The sequence below is a fragment of the Sminthopsis crassicaudata genome, chromosome 1 (genome assembly GCF_048593235.1).
Source record: "Sminthopsis crassicaudata isolate SCR6 chromosome 1, ASM4859323v1, whole genome shotgun sequence".
Lineage (NCBI taxonomy): Eukaryota > Metazoa > Chordata > Mammalia > Dasyuromorphia > Dasyuridae > Sminthopsis > Sminthopsis crassicaudata.
Window position 1 is genome coordinate 748,391,714 of NC_133617.1, and position 20,568 is coordinate 748,412,281.

Below are 20,568 nucleotides of genomic sequence, written 5' to 3' on the forward strand. Positions count from 1 at the left end.
GTGGGCTATAGAAAATCCAGAGGAAAGCAACTAAAAGGACCCAGAAAACAGAAAATTCTTTGGTAGGATGGTCCTGATTAGGACTGACTTCAGCCAGGAAAGATGAAGGCTGAGAAGTAACAGGACTAAATTTATGGATAATAGGAAAGGAAACATATGGCTCTTCATCGAATCTCAAAGTACTAGAACTCAAAGAGTACCCCTAGAAGTTGGAAAGGAATTGGTTTTAGAATAAAAAGGAAATACTATTTGATTCAGCCCTTGTAGGGACTTAGAATTCATCACTAAACTAGGAATTATGGGATGAAAATATAAATAGATTCAAGAAGGACTAAGATAAACTAGAGATTGACAGATCCTGTGATATCAAACTTGGGTTGCTATTATGGGAACAATCATACCCTTCTAGAAACATCGTTTGATGTCCCTCCCAGTGACAGAACAAGGGGTAGGGGTCACTACTGATTCTTGTTTTCCTGACTGCTCATAGCAAGGAAGCCTTAATTCTGAAACAACGATGGGATTTGACTTCCTCTAGAATTATATTCTTTTTTTTTTATTCATTTTTCCAAATTATCCCCCCCTCCCTCCACTCCCTCCCCCCAATGACAGGCAATCCCATACATTTTACATGTGTTACAATATAACCCAGATACAATATATGTGTGTAAATCCCATTTTCTTGTTGCACATTAAGTATTAGCTTCCAAAGGTATAAGTAACCTGGGTAGATAGACCGTAGTGCTAACAATTTACTAGAATTATATTCTTAATGAAATGGAATTAAAATTAAGAAAGGATTTCCCACAATAATGTGAGTGAAAGAGCTGATCAAAGTAATGAACTCTTCATATCCCACCACAACCTTATAACTGCTCTTGGGCAGCACTGAAGGATACAATTACCACAAATAAAGAGAATGATGAAGTATATGCAGACGATCATTCCGGAAGAAGACGGACCCCCATAGGCCATAATCCCATCATACATGACAGCATTCCAGTCTTCGCCTGTAAGAATCTAAAATGCACATGTTCGTTGTCACTGAGGGAAAGGAGAGGAACAAAATCTGTTTTCCTATTTTACTCCTAAAGATGGTCACAGGCTACGTGAAGATGCCCAAATCTTTTCCACTATATTTTCTATTACATGAATCCTATATAGAATTGATAGAAAATGGAAACAGAAATTCAACTCTACCTACTTTCTCAATGTATTTCCAACAGAATTCTAACAGACATAAGACTATGTGGCTCGCCATTTCATCAATCTCCTCTCACTCAGAATCCTTAGGGCTCAGTCAGCCCATTGCAAAATGAATTTAAATAAATGTCGACAGTCATAAAAAACAAAATCTCTAATTTCCACTAGTTCCTTGTCTTTCACTCCTCTGACCAATTTTACCAACAGATGTTATTTTAGCTTCTTACGACAGCTTGCTACCCCTCGTTAAAGCATCTCCTAAGCAAGAGAGATATCTGTACACACGCCAAAGTCAATCATAAGTGGCTTAAAATATTATATAGATTATCGATGTCAAGTTAGACCAAGAAAAAACTGGGAATGATCAACAAAGGATTTTAATTAAAACATGAAAATATGACCCACGGGGGAGATAATAAACGTCTTTAGGAAACAGGTGCTCAAAACTGCTAACTTTTTTTTTTCATTCATTGTATTTTTATCTCTAGGGCCAAGAGGCACATATCAGCCATTGAACAAATGTGTATTGATTACTACAAAGAGGTCTTTAAGATTTACAAAGCATTTTACATACAATTATCACTTGATCTTCAAAATAACCTTGTCAAACAAGTACAATAGGAATAATCATCCCCATTTTACAGATGAGCAAACTGAGGCTGAAAAAAAAAAAGATTTTGAATGATTTGTCTAAGGCTGCATGGCTACTAAATATCTAATGACTCAAAACTGCTAACATTATTAACACTCGGGAAAGTTTGGACAAGTCTGATAGCATAGCCCTTGGGCTAACATAGCTTTTATGCTGAGCTGTCGGGTTTAGCCAAAGGAATTTTGCTTAGACTAAATAAAAAAAAAAAGTAGTTTAGAAGGTTCCCAACTATTACTATCCCAATAAACCAGGGAGGCTGGGTAGCTTGGTGGATAGTTTGCTGCTCCTGGAGTCAAGAAGACTCATCTTTCTGAGTTCAAATTTAGCCTCAGACACTTACTAGCTGTGTGGGAAAATCACAACCTTGTTTACCTCAGTTTCCTCATCTGTAAAATGAATTGGAGAAGGAAATGGCAAATCACGCCACTATTTCTGCCAAGAAACCCCAAGTGGGATCACAAGGAGACGGAAATAACTAACCGGCAATTCCCAACACACCTTCCCTAGTTATTCAAACTGGAGAAAAGTAATTAGGTTGTGGCAGAAGATTCATCTCTTCCCAATCAAGATGAATAGTGAATAGTATAAGAATCACAGAATGTGAAGAGCTCAAAAAGACCTCACTGCTTGAAACCAATTTTCTATCCATCTGTAGGACTGTAGTCAATAACATGTCTGACAAATGGTGGTCCGGCTTCTAATTTAATAGTTCTGGTGGCAGGAGCTAATTCCCTCTGGAGACAGTCTATTTAGTTTTTGAGCAACTTTCATCATCGAGATTAATCTAATCATTAATATTAAATCAAAACTTGTGTCCCTGCAATGTCACGGGGTCACATGATCATAGATGGAAAGCTGGAAGGGACCTCAAAGTCCCTCTAAATCCAACCTCTTCTAAGGCCGCGGGAAGTGCCGTGAGCTGCCAAAATTCACCAAACGTGAGTCAGGAGCTGATTTGGGGCCACCCTTTGAGCGCAGAGCCAGAGAGGTCCTCCCATCACCAGGCCGCTTCTGCCACATCCAATGACAGAGCAAAGTCTTCGGGGAGCTGTGGATCCTTACCGTGTGTGCTCCTCACCGGGCTCAGAATTAGATTTGTACAAGTGACAGGACTGAGAATCAACATGATGGGGGACGCTCAGAAGACCGGGGTTTGAGCCCCAGCTCTGACACGTGACCCCGGGCATGTCACTTAATCTCTCACGGCCTCTGGCAATTCTCTAAGTCTATAATTGGCAGCACTGATGCCAAGGGCAAATGGTGGAAGGAGTTTTTCTTCATTACCAATGAAATCAGAGGTCTGTCATCCCCTGCAACAGGTGAGAGTTGGAAGTAACAGCTCATTAACACTCACTAAACCAGTGAGCTTTCAGAAGTTCATCCATTTTGTGGCGCAGGAACGGACTTGGGGAGAAAAGGTGAAAACTTCTCATCAGTTAGAATTGTCCGGCGCTGACAAGCTGCCTGGGAGGTGACTGGCTCGCCTTCCCTAGCGCGTCTCCACATGGAGGCTGGACAGCCGCCACCGGAGATCTGGGTTCTGCCTCAGGGGCCTGCTGAAGCCTCTGATCCTACAGAGGGATCCAAGTGCAAAGGACCTCGGGGTCTAAGCCCAACTATTTCACTTTTACAAATGAGGAAAGGCTTGGAGAGAAGGAATCATGGGCCTGTGGTCACCCTGTGACGGAGCAGAATAGAGAAAACCCCAATCTCCCAACTTCTGCCCCACTCTTCTCGCCCTGATGCCAGCCTAAGGAGCGGAGTAGGGAAGAGCCTGAATGCCCCCTAACCTGACCTTCCAGCATGGTCTAATGAAGCCCACGCGAGCTCAGCCTGAAGCTGTACGTGCCAGACAAAAAGGGAGACCCAGGACGCTGCCGCTTGCTTCGTTTCGCGTCAGAGCCGGGATAAAAGCACAGCTCCTCCTCTTCCACGCCTCATGGGCCCGTCGAACATCCCCTTCCTCTCTGGCTGGTTAGAGTTCTCCAGGCATCTTGGTTTCGGCCGCTTTACTTGACTCAGGACGTGAGACCTGCCCCTCCTCAGAGATGACGTTTCGGCAGGCGCCGGAGTTCAGGGAGATGACGTTCTCCAACCCTCCAGAAGGAAGGACCTTTCTAGTGGTTTGTTCTGCATTAGCATTTTCAGTGAACGAAATGACGCAATGACTAAAGCGAGTTTAACGACGAAAGCTAAATTTAATGGCAGATACGAGAGCTGCATCACACAGGGAAAAGGAATCGGATGCACAACAAAAGCGTTCCAGGATACAGGTGCAGCAGGGTAGTGACTTAGCCTCAGAGGGACAATTTTTAAAAGGGCAGAACAACTGCAGCTGCCTTCTGAGGACACAAAACGGCCTGGCCCTTGGGGGGCCCTTCACCCGGACGGCCTCTGGAAAGGAGGAGATCCCCTGGCCTAGACCCTTATGAGATTGCGGCCCGAGCTTCCTGACCCGTCTCCTCGGCTCTGCCGCTGTCCTCTCCAATCCTTCCAGAGCTCTTACCATGATTCACCTAAAACAGGTCTGGCTAGTTCGGGTCCCTAGGAAGCCTCTCCAAGGGCTCCCCTCCTCAGTGGGAAGGTCGGCCACCATGTCTAAGTTTCCTGTCTTAGTTCCCGCCATTCCCTTTGACCTGCTTCTGATGCAGTGTGAAGGGCCCGACAGCTGGCCCCCAACCCTGCTCCACGGCCTTCTCTGAGTGCTTTCCCACCCCTCCCTGTGGCTGTCCACAAAGAGTCCGTGTCCCGGATCCTCCTCTTTTTCTGTTGGTGATGACATCATCTGCTGGGGGTTCTCTAGAGAAGACTCCCGATTAGGTGACCATCCTGTTTCTCCTCAAGGAGCAGACTGGATTTTTATTTGCCTTTCAGACTCTTTAAAGTGGGTGTCCCAGAGTCGCCCCGCACTCAGGCTGTCCAAAATGGAACTCATTCTCTTCCCCTCGAAATCTCACCTTTTCCAAACTTCCCTATCTTATTAAAGGCACCTCATCCTCCTTGGCTCATTCTCCTCCCCCTTCCCCAACATCCAATCTGTTACAAGATCCTGCCTTTCCGTCTTTACCATGTCTCTGGCCCTGACCCCTCTTCCCTACTCACCAGGCTCTCCATCCCCTCAATGCTGGCCTTCTGCATTGACTGCATCACTCTGGGACACCTCTACACGACAGTGCAGGTCATTTTTCTTGAACAAGTTCTCCCTGACCCCCCCTAGTCCGTCCATTCAGGTGGCTTCCTGTTTCCTCTAAGATAAGCTGTAAACTCTGTGACCCGGCCCCACTTGGGGGTCATTGCTCCCCTCTTCCTTTCTCCAATCAGTCCAGACCGCTCTACCCAAGGACTCTGTGAATGCCCACAGTGCACCGTACTGCAATCCCTAGGGCCTGGGCAGGCTCCACATCCTCTCAGGGGAAGAGATGCCCCTGGAGGAGCAGTGACCATTCAGCTCGCTGCCCTGAGCCCTAGCACGACAACTGCAGCCAGCTGCTCCTCCATCACCGATGGAAGCAAGGAGAGAGAAAAGTTACCTGAAACACCGTTAAAAGAGCTTGAGGAAAGTTATCGAAGGTGCTCCTCTTGGTCTGGGTCTCGTCAAAGTTAAATTTGCCCCCGAACAGCTGCATTCCCAGCAAGGAGAAGATGATGATGAAGAGGAAGAGCAGGAGCAACAGGGAAGCGATGGACTTCATGGAGTTTAACAAAGATGCCACCAAGTTGCTGAGAGACGTCCAATGCCTGCGAATAAAAACGCGGGTTAGGAGAGAGCTCACGGGTGTGTCTGCACATGTATGGCCGCACATGTGCACATCCAAATGCTCAGACCGCTTCGGGGGGAGGGAGGGGCGGCAGCTCTTACCTGGTCACTTTGAAAATGCGCAAAAGACGCACACATCGAAACACCGAGATGCCCAGAGGAGACATGATTTCCAGTTCCACCAGGATGGTCTCAGTGATCCCACCACACACCACAAAGCAATCAAACCGATTGAAAAGGGAGACAAAATAGGCCTGGAGGCCCAGGCTGTACATCTTCACTAGCATCTCACAGGTGAACATGGCCAGGAGGACTTTGTTGGCAATATCTGGAAAGGCAAACGGTTCAGAAATCTGGGTGCTCTGACCACTGGACACATTTCCCAAACGAGCACTCCCTTCCGTGGCCCATCTATGACCACCAACATATCCTGCACCCTTGGGAGAGACAGGGCAGCCTCTGGCATTTCTCGGTCTAACTGTCCTGGCAAATGAGCGGACATCTCGCATATCGCTAGATCCTAAATTCAGGCTAAAATTCAGTTCCACAATGTTACCTCCTGAGCCCACTCGTGATTCTGTTTTGTTCCCTCACATCTTTCTCCTCTGCTGCGGGATGCAGGGTTCGCATCCTGGTTCTGCTACAGACCAGTGACGGGTCCCTGGGCCAGTCATCCTGAGCAGAGACACTATGGCCCAGTGGAGAAGGCCCCAGACACGGGGTCAGCGGGCCCTGGTTTCCAATATGGCTTCTGAGGACAAAGAGCTACACGTGTCACTTCTCTCCGAGTCTGTTTCCTGTACTGTAAACTGTGGCTGAAAGGACCCAGAGTATCTTAGTTGTTAGGAAGAGCAGGACATCTGTGGAGCACTTTGAGAGCTTTAAAGCATCAGATCAGTTCTTTTATTGTTTAAATATTTTATTTATTTTATTATTTCATTATTATTATATTTATTTATTATATATTATACATATATTATTATATAATATTTATTTATTATTGTCTAATTATTTTATTTAATATTAATATTATTATTATTATGGATAGTCTATGTCCAGTGTTCACATGATACGTGCGATCTCACTGAGTTGAAGCTATTTCTTAAATTTTCATGTTAGCATTCATTAGAATATCCCCTTAATCTCCCAGAAAACTAAACCATAGTTTAATGTTTTTTTTTTTTTTTATTATGATAGCTTTTTATTTACAAGATATATGCACGGGTAATTTTTCAGCACTCAGTGTTTTTGTGTGTGATCTAAAACAAAAAGAAGATACTTTCTTCTCATACCTTGGATCTGGGTCAGCCAGTCGGGCTGATTATAATGCTCAGAGGAAATGGTCAAGGTGTTGAGGAACACTAGGACAATCACCAGCCAGTAGAACGACACGGATTTCACCGCGGCGCGGCATCTTCTTCGACTGAAACGGTTCCAGCGACGCCAACGTCGGCTGAAATAAAGAGACGACTTGACTCCCGGTCGGGGGAATGTGCCCCGACTGAGCTTTGAGCGCGGCAGTGAACTTGGGGAAGTGGACCAGACGGGGCCAAGGGGCACGGAGGAGGGACACAAAGCACGCGTCTTAACAGCAGGGATGTTTGCTTTGTTGGCTGGGGTGGAGTGGTCCTGTCTGACTTCCTTGGGACAGAATATTTTATGTGTAATTCAAACCCTCAGCATGTCATTTCAGCAGGAAGAGTCTGTTTACACAGATAGAAAAGAAAAAAATGGTACTCACATAAATATCAATATATGGAGACTGTTTAGTGCAGCTTTGTGCCCTGGAGAATATTTTGGGTCAGTCACATGCTAAACGTTACCGTTATCCTGGGTTTTTGAGCCGATAGAATTTATGCGTAGAAACTTGATACCCAGAAATCGTGACCCAAAAAAGTCTCTCTCAATTCCTTTCTTAAATCTTTCTAGTCTCCCATGAGCTCGGCAGAGCCATCAATTCTACTGGCACCCGAGTCTTCCCACTGAATCATCCGCTGCCTGAACGCTCAGCCGTGAGTGATGCGCAAATATACCTTCGTGAGCAGAGCTAATATTGAAGCATATTTTCATAAAAATAAATTAAATCCAATCAAACAGACAAGTAGCGAGCGGGTCCCTTCCACCCACGTCAGGTTCCTATTTGTAATCCTGCTCAGCCAGATTTACAATGAAAAACACCTCCTGCCAGAGGGGACCATCTTCTTCGTTCCCCTTGAACCGGGCTCTGACATCTGACGACAAAGAGCCAAGAACGAGGGGGAGACGGGGCAGCGGCGACGAGATGGCGCTGAGGGGCTCTGAGCGACAGGGCAGGGACGCGGGCTCAAGCTCCACTGACGGGGCCCTTGTATTTAGCTAGAGCCTGTGGCAGTGAGGGACGATGGCTTCCAGCAGAAAGGAAGTCTGATGTCCTTTAGGAATAGCAGAGAATATCCCAGGGGATGTGGAAAATATCCACAAAGGAGGGCACGGCTGCCGTGGGAGGCCTCTGACCTTCCTGGTACCCGCCCAGGCTGCCCAGGAGCTGCGGCTGGAAATGAGGCAGGTCCCCCCGCAGTGGCAACAATGGAATCCTCATGGAGTTTGGGCATTGGAGCTGGCAAGGACCTGGCCCTCATCCACGCCCTTGTTTTACCACGTGGAAGCTGAAGCCCCGAGACAGGAGAGTGACCAGAGGGGGCTGACAAAGGCTGCAGACGGCAGGGAGGATCTGAACTCACATCGCGGGCTCTGAGCCCAGGGAGGCCCGTGTGTGAGACCCAGGGACATGTATGGAGAAGAAAGGCCTGGGCTGGGCTGTCACTGCTCTCAACTGGTGTGTGTGTGTTGTGTGCAAGTGTGTAAGTGTGAGTGTGTGTGTGATTGTGTGTGTGAGTGTGTATGTGTGTAAGTGAGTGTGGGTGATTGTGTGTACGAGTGTGTAAGTGTGAGTGAGTGTGTGTGTCAGTGAATGTGTGTTGTGTGCAAGTGTGTATGTGTGTGAGTGTGTGATAGTGTGTCAGTGAGTGTGTGTTGTGTGCGAGTGTGTATGTGTGTGAGTGTGTGAGGGTGTGATAGTGTGTCAGTGAGTGTGTGTTGTGAGCATGTATGATTGTGTGTGTCAGTGAGTGTGTGTGTTGTGTGTGAGTGTGTAAGTGTGAGTGAGTGTGCAAGTGTGTAAGTGTGAGTGAGTGTGTGATTGTGTGTGTCAGTGAGTGTGTGTGTTGTGTGTGAGTGTGTAAGTGTGAGTGAGTGTGTGAGTGTGTGTGAGCATGTGTGATTGTGTCAGTGAGTGTATGTTGTGTGCGAGTGGGTTGTGTCAGTGAGTGTGTGTATGTGTGTGATTGTGGGTATGTGTGTGTGTTGTGTGTGAGTGTGATGTGTCAGTGAGTGTGTGTTGTGTGTGATTGTGGGTATGTGTGTGTGTTGTGTGTGTGTGATGTGTCAGTGAGTGTGTGTTGTGTGTGTGTGTAAGTGTGAGTGAGTGTGTGTGTCAGTGAATGTGTGTTGTGTGCGAGTGTGTATGTGTGTGAGTGTGTGAGGGTGTGATAATGTGTCAGTGAGTGTGTGTTGTGAGCATGTGTGATTGTGTGTGTCAGTGAGTGTGTGTGTTGTGTGTGAGTGTGAGTGAGTGTGCAAGTGTGTAAGTGTGAGTGAGTGTGTGTGTTGTGTGTGTCAGTGAGTGTGTGTGTTGTGTGTGAGTGTGTAAGTGTGAGTGAGTGTGTAAGTGTGAGTGAGGGTGTGAGTGTGTGTGAGCATGTGTGATTGTGTGTCAGTGAGTGTATGTTGTGTGCGAGTGGGTTGTGTCAGTGAGTGTGTGTATGTGTGTGATTGTGGGTATGTGTGTGTGTTGTGTGTGAGTGTGATGTGTCAGTGAGTGTGTGTTGTGTGTGTGTAAGTGTGAGTGAGTGTGTAAGTGTGAGTGAGGGTGTGAGTGTGTGTGAGCATGTGTGATTGTGTGTCAGTGAGTGTATGTTGTGTGCGAGTGGGTTGTCAGTGAGTGTGTGTGTGTGTGTGTGTGATTGTGTGTGTTGTGTGTGTGTATGTGTGTCAGTGAGTGTGTGTGTGTCAGTGTGTGTGTGTTGTGTGTGTGTGTGAGTGAGTGTGTGTGTGAGTGATTGTGTGTCAGTGAATGTGTGCTGTGTGAGTGTGTGTGTCAGTGAGCATTTGTTGTGTGCAAGTGTGTGAGTGTGTGTGTGTGATTGTGTGTGTGAGTGCATGTGTGAGTGATTGTGTGTCAGTGAATGTGTAATGTGTGAGTGTGTGATTGTGTGTCAGTGAGCGTTTGTTGTGTGCAAGTGTGTGAGTGTGTGTGTGTGTGATCTTGTGTGATCGTGTGTGTGTGTGAGTGTGTGATCATGTGTGTGTGTGTGTGTGTGAGTGTGTGTCCCTCCCTGAGAAGCTACAAACCACACACAAGGAGCAGGATTCCCCACAGTGCCCAGTTCTGGGCAATGACTAGGAAATGCGCACAATAAAGAGGCGGCTGGTCGGTTTTTCAAGCGAAGTCACCAAGTTTTACAACAACTCCCAGCTGACTTCTATGGAGGGCTCAGAGGACGGGGACCGGGGACGGGGGTGGAAGAGGAGACCGGACAGACGGGGAAAGAAGGCAGCAGAAACAGAGACAAAGGCCAAATACTAACCTGAGCTTGGATTTGGAGATCGCTTGACTGAAAGACACAAAAAAGAACCCCTTGGTGAGCAGGTTCAAGTGCAGCACTCCCCGCGGTCCTTTACATCTTAAAGTTCCACCCAGGAGCCCAGAGCCGCGCCGTCCCGGGGCTTCTGCTCGCGGGGACCACCTCTACCTCGGTCCTCAGAGGAGAGCCCTGGCTGTGCCCACTTACTGAACCCTCATAAACCCAATGGCCAAAGGAAGCTGCAGGCCAGCGGTCAGAGGGCCCCGCTGCCCCACAGTGTTAAAGTCAGTGTGGAGCGATGCCCGTCTCAGCCAGCCTTTGGGACGCTGGCACTTTTGTCAGAGAAAACCACATTCTTGATTCCCTTCAGAAAATCCCCTACGTTGTCTACCCCCATTAAAGCGACCAAAGCCCGCCCCCAAGCTCAGCTAAGTAGCAGAGCCTGCGTCAAACCGGCCCACCCGTGACTGCTTCTCGGCCTTTCGCCACCCGTGGCTGCCCACTCTAGAGGGCCACGGGCAGGGCTCCGGAGGGGGGAGGGGGAGAGGATCTGGATGGGCACAAAGCTGTCACAGGGGCGACTTCAGAACCCCCACCAACATCAGCTTTTAAGAAGGGGTGCTCTGCCCTTCCAGCCTGTGCCCACCCGCGCCAGCCTGGGGGAGCTCTGGGCCGGACTCGAGTCCGGGAAGCAGAGGGCCGTGGCCCGGGAGCCGCAGCTTACCAGAGCCGGCCGCAGCAGCCTTGCGTCTCGCCCTCGCCACTGATGTTTTCCGTGTTCACGGACTCCGTCTCGCTGGTGGGCATGCTTGCTGTGGAGAGAGAGCGGACGTTTCAGAGAAAGGGATGGCCAACAGCACAGCGGGACCATCCAAAAAGCTTCTCCTCTTCACCGTTTCTCACCCAGAAAATGTCAAAGTGAAGAAAGCCCTGACTTCGGGGGGGTTTGAACAAACAGTTTGTCTGTGGAAGGTGATTTGGCCCTTTCCTCTTGCCAGGTTTCCTCCTTTAGTGCCTTCAGCCTTCCAGTGTTTTATGGGGAACGTCCTTCAGAGTTCCACCCTGAAGGGAAACCCCAACAGGCCCAGCAGTCTGAGCTCTCCCTCCGCCTTTCACTGATTTGTTACTGAATTGGTCTGGGTGTGAGGAAGGAAGGTCCTTCTCCAGCCTCGAGGGCCTGCTCTCTGCAATGGGATTTTTCCTGATACGTTTTACAAAGAGACTTAAAAACACTGGAGATACGTAGGGATGCAATGGAAGTTTGGGCAAGGACCCCTTTTGTAAATCTTAATACAAATAATCATGCCCTGGTTGTACTTTAGAACAGGCCCCACCTCTGCTTCTAGGATCAACACCCAACAAGGTTCTGATGAAGAATGGGCAAAGGAAGGCTGCCAGGGCAAGAGGACGCTATTGGTGTTTATACGATAGCGACAGAGGGACAAAAAGAAAGAGAGACAGCGTGCAAGGGAGTCTGCTGTGGCTGCCACGGACCTGGGATTGGGAAGAAACTCACCACCACCCAGAGTCCCCTGCAGAGCACAAGTTGAAGGACGCCTGAAAGCAGGCTCCATAATTTAAGAGCAGAAAAAAACTTGAAGTTTCTGGGCTGAGAAATTGATTTTTCACTCACAAAAGTCAGAAAGATTGAAAATCAACAGCACAAATCAACTTTACCTGCTAGTGAAATGAAAGTCCTGGCCATAACTTACCCAGGCTCCTCTCTAGCCCGGGCGGCCCTATACCTGTCCACAGGTGGCCAGGCAGAGCTCAGACTTCTTAACAAAGCTCTTCTCGACATAAACATGAGAGCACATGACCCGTGAGATCTCCCAAGGGCCTCGTTTCCAACAGCAGACACCTGGTTTAGGTTTGGGCGTGAAAAAGGATGGCCATGGGAGGAATTTTGAGTTATAAATTCTGCTACAAACTTCAGATGAGAAACTTTTTGATGGTTTTGAATTGTAATGGTTAAGGAAACATTGACAATTGTGGGGCCCGCTTATCCCCCCAATTCTGAGGCCCAGAAGCTGCCACGAGGAAAGACTTAAGGTTCCAACATGTCTACGGCACGCTCTGAGTCCGCCATGTTTCATCTCTGGGAAGTTTGAAGAACGGAATTGAAGCGGATACATTTTGGACGCACCTGAAGCAATTTCTCAATATTTCTGATTCAACCAAACATGAGGCCATATGCACAAGTCAAGTGGGTTAGTATTGGTAATGAATGCTTAGCACAGCACTGAGCGCATAGTAGGTACCCCATAAAAGCTTATTGCCCATCTTTGACCCCTACTGAGAAAAAAATTAGTCTGATTCTTCCCCAGAGTGAAGGAAGGGAAAAAAACCATCATGAAAAGAGATAACCCTAAAATCACCACCCTCAAGTAAAGTTTGAAAGTCACAATTAAATAAGAGCCTGATGCTCGAATGGCCCTTGGCTCACGAAGGGGAAGAAGGCCTTAGTCTGCCATGATGACCCCCCCCCCCCCCGCCAGGAAACAGCCCCTAACCTCTGATCTCCTTCCACAACTCCCTGGGTGGGGAGCCGGGGATGCCCTGCCCTAGACCCCCTCTACGCTGTCTCGTTTCTGTCTCTGCCTCCAAGAGGCAGCAGCAGAAACACACCTGGATCTGAAAATGGAGCCTCTAGATGGGAATTCTGGCTGCAATTTATGAGAAGCAGGGCCCGGGGCTCTCTCTTAGCTGGGCCTGTTTGTTCCTCAGTAAAACAAAGGGTCCGACAAGGTGGTCTCTATAAGCCACGGGGACATTGGAATCAGGAGAGTCGAGGAGTCCCAGCTGGGCCACACTGACGTGAACGACACGAGAGCTCTGTGACATGGCACAGCTAGTCCTGCCAGCTCTGCTCCCCTCACGTACGTGGTTCTCATGGGGGCAAAGTGAGCTTACTTCTTCCACCTTCTCTATAACGGGCTTGGTGAACCACAAAGCGTCAATATTGCTATTATAAAATGAGGAGTCTGGGTCTCAGACTGTGCTAGAGGGAGACCAACTAACAAGTGCCCCCTTATTTGACACTTTGGGATGGTTGCTGAGAACAACAATGGAAAACGGAGGGAGCCGTGGTGGATCAGGTGATGGGTGCCTAAAGGAAGGGCCCACACACCAGTCCCTCAGTGCCCCCATTTTTCCTTCCTTACATTTCACCAGTTCACCCATTTTCTGACTGAGAACTCTATGAGAGATGGTTTGGGGTCCACAGAAAATTTTCTCCCTTTGTTTCCATGAGGTGGTTCTCATATCCTGAGATTTCTTCTCTCTTCCTCTTCCTTCACAATTTATAAATTGACATTAACTTTTCTCCAATGAGCCCCCATAGAATTATGGAGACAGGACCAGGGTCTTGATTAGTATAGAGAACTCCCAGAGGAGGTCACACCCTTTCCCAGTGCAGGTTGGCGTCTTCTCTGCTTAGCCAGATACATACAGCCGGGGAGCGGGTCAGAAGCAGAACTCATGACTGGGTTAAAAAATGAGCAAGTGAACCAGAAAACGTTTAGTCTGGAGTTCTATGCGATAAAAGGGTTCCAGAAGCAAGCAGATCACCCTGCAGCAACAAAGCAACGGATCCCATGGGTAGACAAGAGTCCATCCTCTTTAAGACAAAAGTTTGGAAGGAGAGGATGCCACGAAGCCCGCATCCCATGGATGGGGAGTTACTATGGTAACCACTACAGCTTTCCCCAAAGCCTAAAGAGAACGAGTTATAGAAGTCACAGATGCCGGAGAGTCAATCTGCCCCTCTGGTGTGCTAGGGCATCCTCGCAAACACCGATCTCCTCTCGACGTGACTGTTCCCCTGCACTGGCAACGCTGACTGCCACATCCCTGGCACTGCCCCGTTTGCTGGGTGACCTGCTTTGCCCCCATCTGCAGGGATCTGCCCTTGTTTTCTGAAGAGCCGCTAAACTCTCCCATGCAGTCAGGCAAAGGGAGTTTACTGAGTCATAAAAATGGTGAACTGCGGAGTCGGTCTCAGGGGGAGAGGGGAGGAGGCCGGGAGGGCAGCTTGCACATACAGGGAATGCAGGGACCTTTCCAAGGATACTGATTTTTGTTTGGTTTCATAAAAGCCACCAAAATGTGTGCACGTGCACACAGGCACACACACACACACACACACACACACACACACACGTAGTTGTGTATAAAACTTGGACAAAGCCAAGTCCCAGGCCCTTTGTGGCCCAGTGCACCGGGCACTAGCAGCTGAGGGGACCCACCATATGCCACGATGGCACTGGAGCTGAATGCCATCATCAAGCAAGCTCTGCCTGGGAGAGCAGAAGCCCTGGCAGGCCAGAGGGAAACCCCTCGAAGCTGTGGGCAAGACTCTCCCTTAACCTCCCAGATCTGTTTCTTGTCAGTTCCTCACTGATGAAATAAAGAGACTGTACTAAATGGCCACTACGGATTGTTCTAGCTTTACACTTGGCATGTATCATTGATCTATATTTCCTATTAGTAGCTTTCAGAGATGATTTATCTGAGGTGCTGGGTTAATCATCCTTGCTCTGTTAAGTATCGACAACTTAATTTGATAATTGTGTATAATTTCAGAAGTTAAGTAGATGGTAGCTAATTTTGCAAAGGCTACAAAATTCCCCTCTCCATCATGATGTAAAGGGTTTGCGGCCTGACTTCCATCTGGGGGCTTTCCCTCCGTTCTGAGGACTTCTACCCCTAAACCCTCGGGACTGGCAGGTGGGCTTGAGAGGGTCCAGAAGCTCTGAAAGAAACACATTCTGTAACAGAGTAAGAGGGAGCAGCTGCAGAGAAAAGTGTCATGTGCAGCTCTGGGACTTCATAGGGCAGGAGTGCTCAAACTACGGCCCGAGGGCCAGATGCGGCAGCTGAGGATGTTCATGTGGCCTGCTGGGTGATGGCAAATGGGCTGAGGGGCGGAGACGGAGTGTGAGCTTTACTATAGTCCGGCCCTCCCACAGTCTGAGGGACAGTGACCTGGCCCCTATTTACAAAGTTTGAGGACCACTGTCATAGGGCAACAACTGGAAGAAAAAACCAAAAGGGAAAGATTGACCTATGACACTGAAGGGACTGCCCTTTCCCCAGAGCGAGCCAAGGAGCAGAGCCCAGCCTCTCTTGGCTGACTCTCCAGCTTCCTGACAAAGCCCCCCAGGCCCTTCTGCCCCCATGGATGCTTTTCCTTCCACATCTTTGCTCTGCAAGCCTGCTTCCACTACTTCATAGAATGTTTCCCTCTCCCCAGTCTGCACCGGATGAAAGCAGGTATTCCCAGAATCCCCTGACCTTCTCTTCGGGAAGGAAAACCAGCCTCTACCAAGTGTACAAAGCTGGAACCAGCCCCAGGAAAACACAGGCTGCTATTCAGGTCACAGAGAAAAAAATTTCTTTTCTTTTCATATTTGTATATGGTCCTCTATGTCTATTTATCACAAGAATGTAAGCTCCTTGAGGGCAGGAACTATTTCAGGACCTAAGATCCATTTGGCAAATAGTAGGTACTTAATAAGTGCTGACTGATTGATTTCTAAGAGAGTATAGATAGGAAGAGTGTGAATCTCTTGGGTTTAAGCTGGAGTTCTAACAATAATTAGCTGCGTGGTCTTCGGCCAAGTTCTTCCCTTCTAGGATTCAGTTCCCTCATTTTATAACATGTAGAATTGGGAGCAGATGCTCTCTGAAATGCCTTCTAACGGAGACATTCTTCTACCCTCACAAAAGAAGGCACACGGGGCTGTCCCTTTGAGCACTACAGCAGCTAAGGTCACACACCCGTCCCCACTTCCCACAGACCAAGGCCAGGCCTGTGATTGCTAAGTGGCCAGCCGCTGCTAAATACCTGATGGATTTTGACTCCGTGTTTGCCGAGTCTTTCTCTTCCTACTGAGGCATTGAGTGGGTGCGAATCCGCCCCGGCTGGAGGACTCTGGGTCCGTGAGGCACTGCCCCATAGACGTGAGAATCGGACGGAGCTCTCTCGGAAGCTCTCTGCCTACAAAGCCGCGCCACTCAGAGTCAGCCCCGGGCCGCCTTTCTGCTGGTGCAATCCCAGGTGTCCTTTTAGAAACTTAAAGCTCAGGGTTTGCACAGACGTCAAAGTTCGGACTGGAACTAGGTGCCAGTTTTCAGCAGTTTGTCCGCCAAAGCGGCTGCAGGCTGGGCCTAGGGAAGACACTATCTGGCTGAGCTCTTGGCTTCCTGGGCCTGAGAGCTCCTTAGCCAGCTTAGAACCCGTCGCCTCTGAAACCTCTCGGATGCCCTGCATTCTCCCTCAGGAGATCCTTAGGAGTAGCTCGATGGCCCAGGGGGCTAGATCCAGCTCAGACACTTCCTACTGGTGTGACCCTGGGCAAGTCACAGCTTCTATCTGTCTCAGTGTCCTCAACAGTCAAATGGGAATAGCTTGGCAAACTTCCCAGTCTACACAAGCGCTCATGCCGTGTGTGCCCGTGTGTGTGTGTGTGTGTGTGTGTGCCCTGCACATGTGTGTGTGTGTGTGTCTAGCGGTCTATCCATGTGGTGAGTCCCACCCAGGATGAGGAGGAGCGTCATGCGTTTGTCTCCCCCCAGCCCCCGGCCCATAAGGGGCTCTCAGAGGATGCTTGCTAAAGGGGAGCAAACTCCTGGTTCCAGCATTTGGGACAAAGACGTAGGAGATGACGCATCATTTCCCCACACTCCTTTCTGCGCTAAAATGGATCGCTTTCTGGATGGATGGAAACAACGGGAAGTATCCTGGAGGGAAATCGGTCCACTTCCCTAGAACCAGAAGCTTTGGCCCGAAAAAAGAAATGAGTTTTGCACTACTGAGGAAAAGGTGCGGAAAGGCTGCTTCAGGAAGGAGGTTGTCGCAGCGCCCCTGCTTCTTTAACAGCTGAACCCCGACACTGCATTCTCAAAGTCCAAGCACTTTTAAAGGGAAAGCTGGAGAGAAAAGCAAACTTCCAGAGCACTGCAATCACTGAGTTAAAACAAGCAATTCAATCACGGGAAGGAAGTGCATGCACAAGCTAGCACACGCTGCTTCCACGGGAAGCTCATTCAGGAAGGAAAATCAGTCAGAGATTCCAGGGAAAGCGGTTACCAGGAAGGCACCTCAATGTCCAAACACACAGAGCTGGCCGGTTACCATGGTCTTCGGCGTGGCGGTGGTGGCGGCGGCGGCGGCCACAGCACAGCATCCGTTTCTTTTTCTCCTCCTTGAGTAAGTCAGCCACTGTAAGCTCTTCAGGTTAAATGTTGGGAGTTCCATTGTTATACAGAAGATGGCAGCAAGACCAATGCAAAAAAACATCAAAATAAACCAGGCAGCCACGTGAGAGGGCACGGACCCACGGGGAGGCCCGCCACAGCCCCCAAACCCTTCCACTTTACTCCCTTCCGACAGAACGGGGGAGAGATGTGTGCGATGGCAGAGTCTGACTCATTTGGCCCCTGACTGAGACGGCCGGGACGGGGACCCGTGCCGGGAAGGAGCCAGACACCTTACTGAAAGGACAGAAAAGCGGCAGGTTACCTAGGATGTATTCAGGACATGAAAGGAAAAAGAGACATTCGCATTCTAGGGTCCTCCTAGACACTTGGAAGCTGCCCCACCAGGGGAGCTGCAGTGGGCACAGTATGCCCTCGGCCTGCCACCAAAAACAGCCCTGAAGGCGGGTTCCAGGGACTTGGCCCTTCATCTTCCATTCACTAGTGACGAGAAACTTAAGATGACTTAAGTGAGCTATCGCTCCCTTCCCAGGCCTCAGTTTGTAAAGTAAGGAAGTGGGGAGCGGCTGGGTGGAGCAGTGGCTAGAGCACAGGGCCTGTAATCAGGAAGTCCCCCCCTTAAATCTGGCCTCAGACACTAGATGTAGGACCTCGGGCAAGCTGCTTACTCTGTGTGAGCCTCAGTCTCCTCATCTGTAAAATGAGCTGGAGAAGGAAATGGTAAACCTCTCCATATCCACTACGAAAATCCCAGGGTGGTTGGACACAACTGAACCATTCCAAAAGGAGGAAGTGGGACAGACTGGCCTCTATAATCTCTGATAGTATAACGTATAATCTATAGCCCTTTATAATCTAGGAGGGAGAAACTTTACACATACTGTTGTGATGGGAAAGTTGGCCTGGCACAAAGAGGGATCTTGGGTAAACTGGCAATAAGGAAAAACAGGTAGAAGAGGAGAGATCGGACAACCGGAAAAGGGAAAAGGAAACACCTCAAAATCCAGCCCCCTTTCTGCTAGGAGGAGGAGGGCAGGCTGATGCATAAAGGATCTCTGAAGTAGAAAACAGTCCTGAAGATGAGGTCCCTTTGGCGTAGGCCGTTTTATCTCTGCCTACAGCGCCGTGTTTGTGAAGCCAGGAAACTCTCTGGTTTTTAACTTGCTAAAACAGCTGCTTACTGTTTCGACCCCCTGCTCACTATTGTCTCAGCCCACCTTGGATTCACTGACCATAGCCAGGCCTGCTCTCAGTTCTTGCCCCTCCTGGCTGATCCACCGCGGCCCACGCTCTTAATCCTTTTCTCCCGGGCCCCAGGCTCTCCTGCCTGGGCTTCCATGGCACTGGTCTTCCTCCTAACTGCCTGTCCAGTCCTTCTTGGGCTCCTTTGTTCAGTCATAATCCTTGCCGACCCCTCAATGTTCCCAAAGGTTTTGTCCTAAACCCTGTTCTTTTTTTAGTTTCTGCTCTTTTCCTGGGCGACTTGCTCACTTTCCATGAGTTTAATGATCATCTCACTATGACAACACTGAAATCTATACATCCTCCCTCCCCTGAGCACTAGTCCTACATGAAAAACTGTCTAAGAAACAGATTTCCCCCCCAAAAAAATCCACTTCTTTCCTCTATCTTCTATTTTGATCAAGACCCCCGACGTCCTTCTAGTCACTTAGACTGGCAGTTTTAGGTCCATGCTTGACGCTTTACACTGTCTCATGATTAGGTGACAAATCGTGTTTCTCTTGCCTCAGTGTCTCTCCATTCCCACAGCCAGCACCCGGGTGCAGACTCTGAACATTTCAATAGTTTGCTAATTCAGGGGAGGATTCTGGGAAGATGGCAAAGGTAGGTTGATAAATTTCAAGTTCTCCCTAGTTTTCCTGGAAATAGAACAAATTTGTGCCTCAGGTGAACACAGATTCTGAAAATCAAGAAGACCTGGGGCAGAACTGGGCTCTTCCTGACACAACCTGACAAGATCTGAAGAAAGACCTGGTCTGGGATTAACCTATCTGAAGTGCAGACACCCCCGGGGCTAGTTTCACAGAAGCACCAAGTGGGGAGCCCTGGGGGGGTGGAGCTGGGGGGGGAGCTGGAGCCTCAGCAGGAACCACAGAGACTTTGACCTCCTGGACCGTTCACTGGGAACCTTGAGAGATTGGGAACACCAGGCCCAGCTGTGTTGCCGAGACACCGCCCTGGACCAGAAGGAACCAGCACACTGGGAGTGCAGAGGCAAAGGGCCAGGGATGCTGCTGGCTACGGGCACTTGTGGGGAGCTCTTGGTTTGGGGTTCCTGGTCAGAAGAGAGAGCTGAAGGGAAGCTTGAGATGGTTCACAGAGAGGTTGGGTCTGAGGATTAGGGTCAAGCTGTTACCTGAGTCATAGAAGCTAAAGAGATTCCCAAGCGAAACAAGACAACAGGAGGGGAGAGGAAGGCCCAGGTCCGAGGGGGGGTAATCTAGATGAAGATACAGTGGAGGAGACTGAGAAGTACTCCTCTCAGGGGAGAGGGAAACCAAGAGAAAGGTGTTCTGAAAACCCAGTGAGAAGAAATTATCAAGGAGAGAAGTGATCGGCGGTGTCCGACGCTGCAGGGGCAAAGGACGAGAGCGAGAAAGCCTCATTCGATGTGACGATGAACAGATGAGTAACTTTGGAGAGAGCGCTTCCGTTGGATGGTGAAGCTGAAGCCAGAAAGCAGAGGAGGAAGAAGCAGCCTCGGGGAGACGGCCTCTCAGGGAATCAGTGGCAGAGGGAGGAGAGATGGGGGGTGGTCATCTACAGGTTTGGAAGGCCCAAGGGAGAGTTCTCTGCAGGTGGTGGGGAAAAGTATACAGAGACTGAAGAGAAGAGTAAGAACTGGGAGGAACAGAGGGAGCAATCTGCAGCAGAAGAGAGCAGCAGGGCGTGGGATCACGCGTGCCTGCTGAGTTTGCCCTAGAAAAGAGAAGGCCATGTGAGAAATGCATGAAAGGACAGGTAGAGGCAGAAGGTAATGGGAGACCGGGAGGGGAGGAGGCCACGCTCAGGAACCATTCTCCACTTTTTCAGTAAAATATGAAGCAGAGTTGCCAGCTTGGATGACCCAGGTGGAGGGAGGCATGGAAGGT

At 49.1% G+C, this 20,568-nt stretch overlaps 1 protein-coding gene across 9 annotated transcripts in view; it reads right to left on the bottom strand.

The window, feature by feature from the left end:
- Nucleotides 1-20,568, bottom strand: part of CACNA1D (calcium voltage-gated channel subunit alpha1 D) — a 292,709-nt gene that overhangs the window by 100,092 nt on the left and 172,049 nt on the right. For all 9 annotated transcript variants that reach the window (XM_074284468.1, XM_074284463.1, XM_074284465.1 and 6 more), the window contains exons 10-15: nucleotides 10,959-11,046; nucleotides 10,238-10,264; nucleotides 6,905-7,065; nucleotides 5,715-5,940; nucleotides 5,386-5,593; nucleotides 900-1,020 (exon numbers count right to left, since the gene is read on the bottom strand). In XM_074284468.1, the coding sequence (XP_074140569.1) occupies nucleotides 900-1,020; nucleotides 5,386-5,593; nucleotides 5,715-5,940; nucleotides 6,905-7,065; nucleotides 10,238-10,264; nucleotides 10,959-11,046 (831 nt within the window). The remainder of the gene's footprint in view (nucleotides 1-899; nucleotides 1,021-5,385; nucleotides 5,594-5,714; nucleotides 5,941-6,904; nucleotides 7,066-10,237; nucleotides 10,265-10,958; nucleotides 11,047-20,568) is intronic.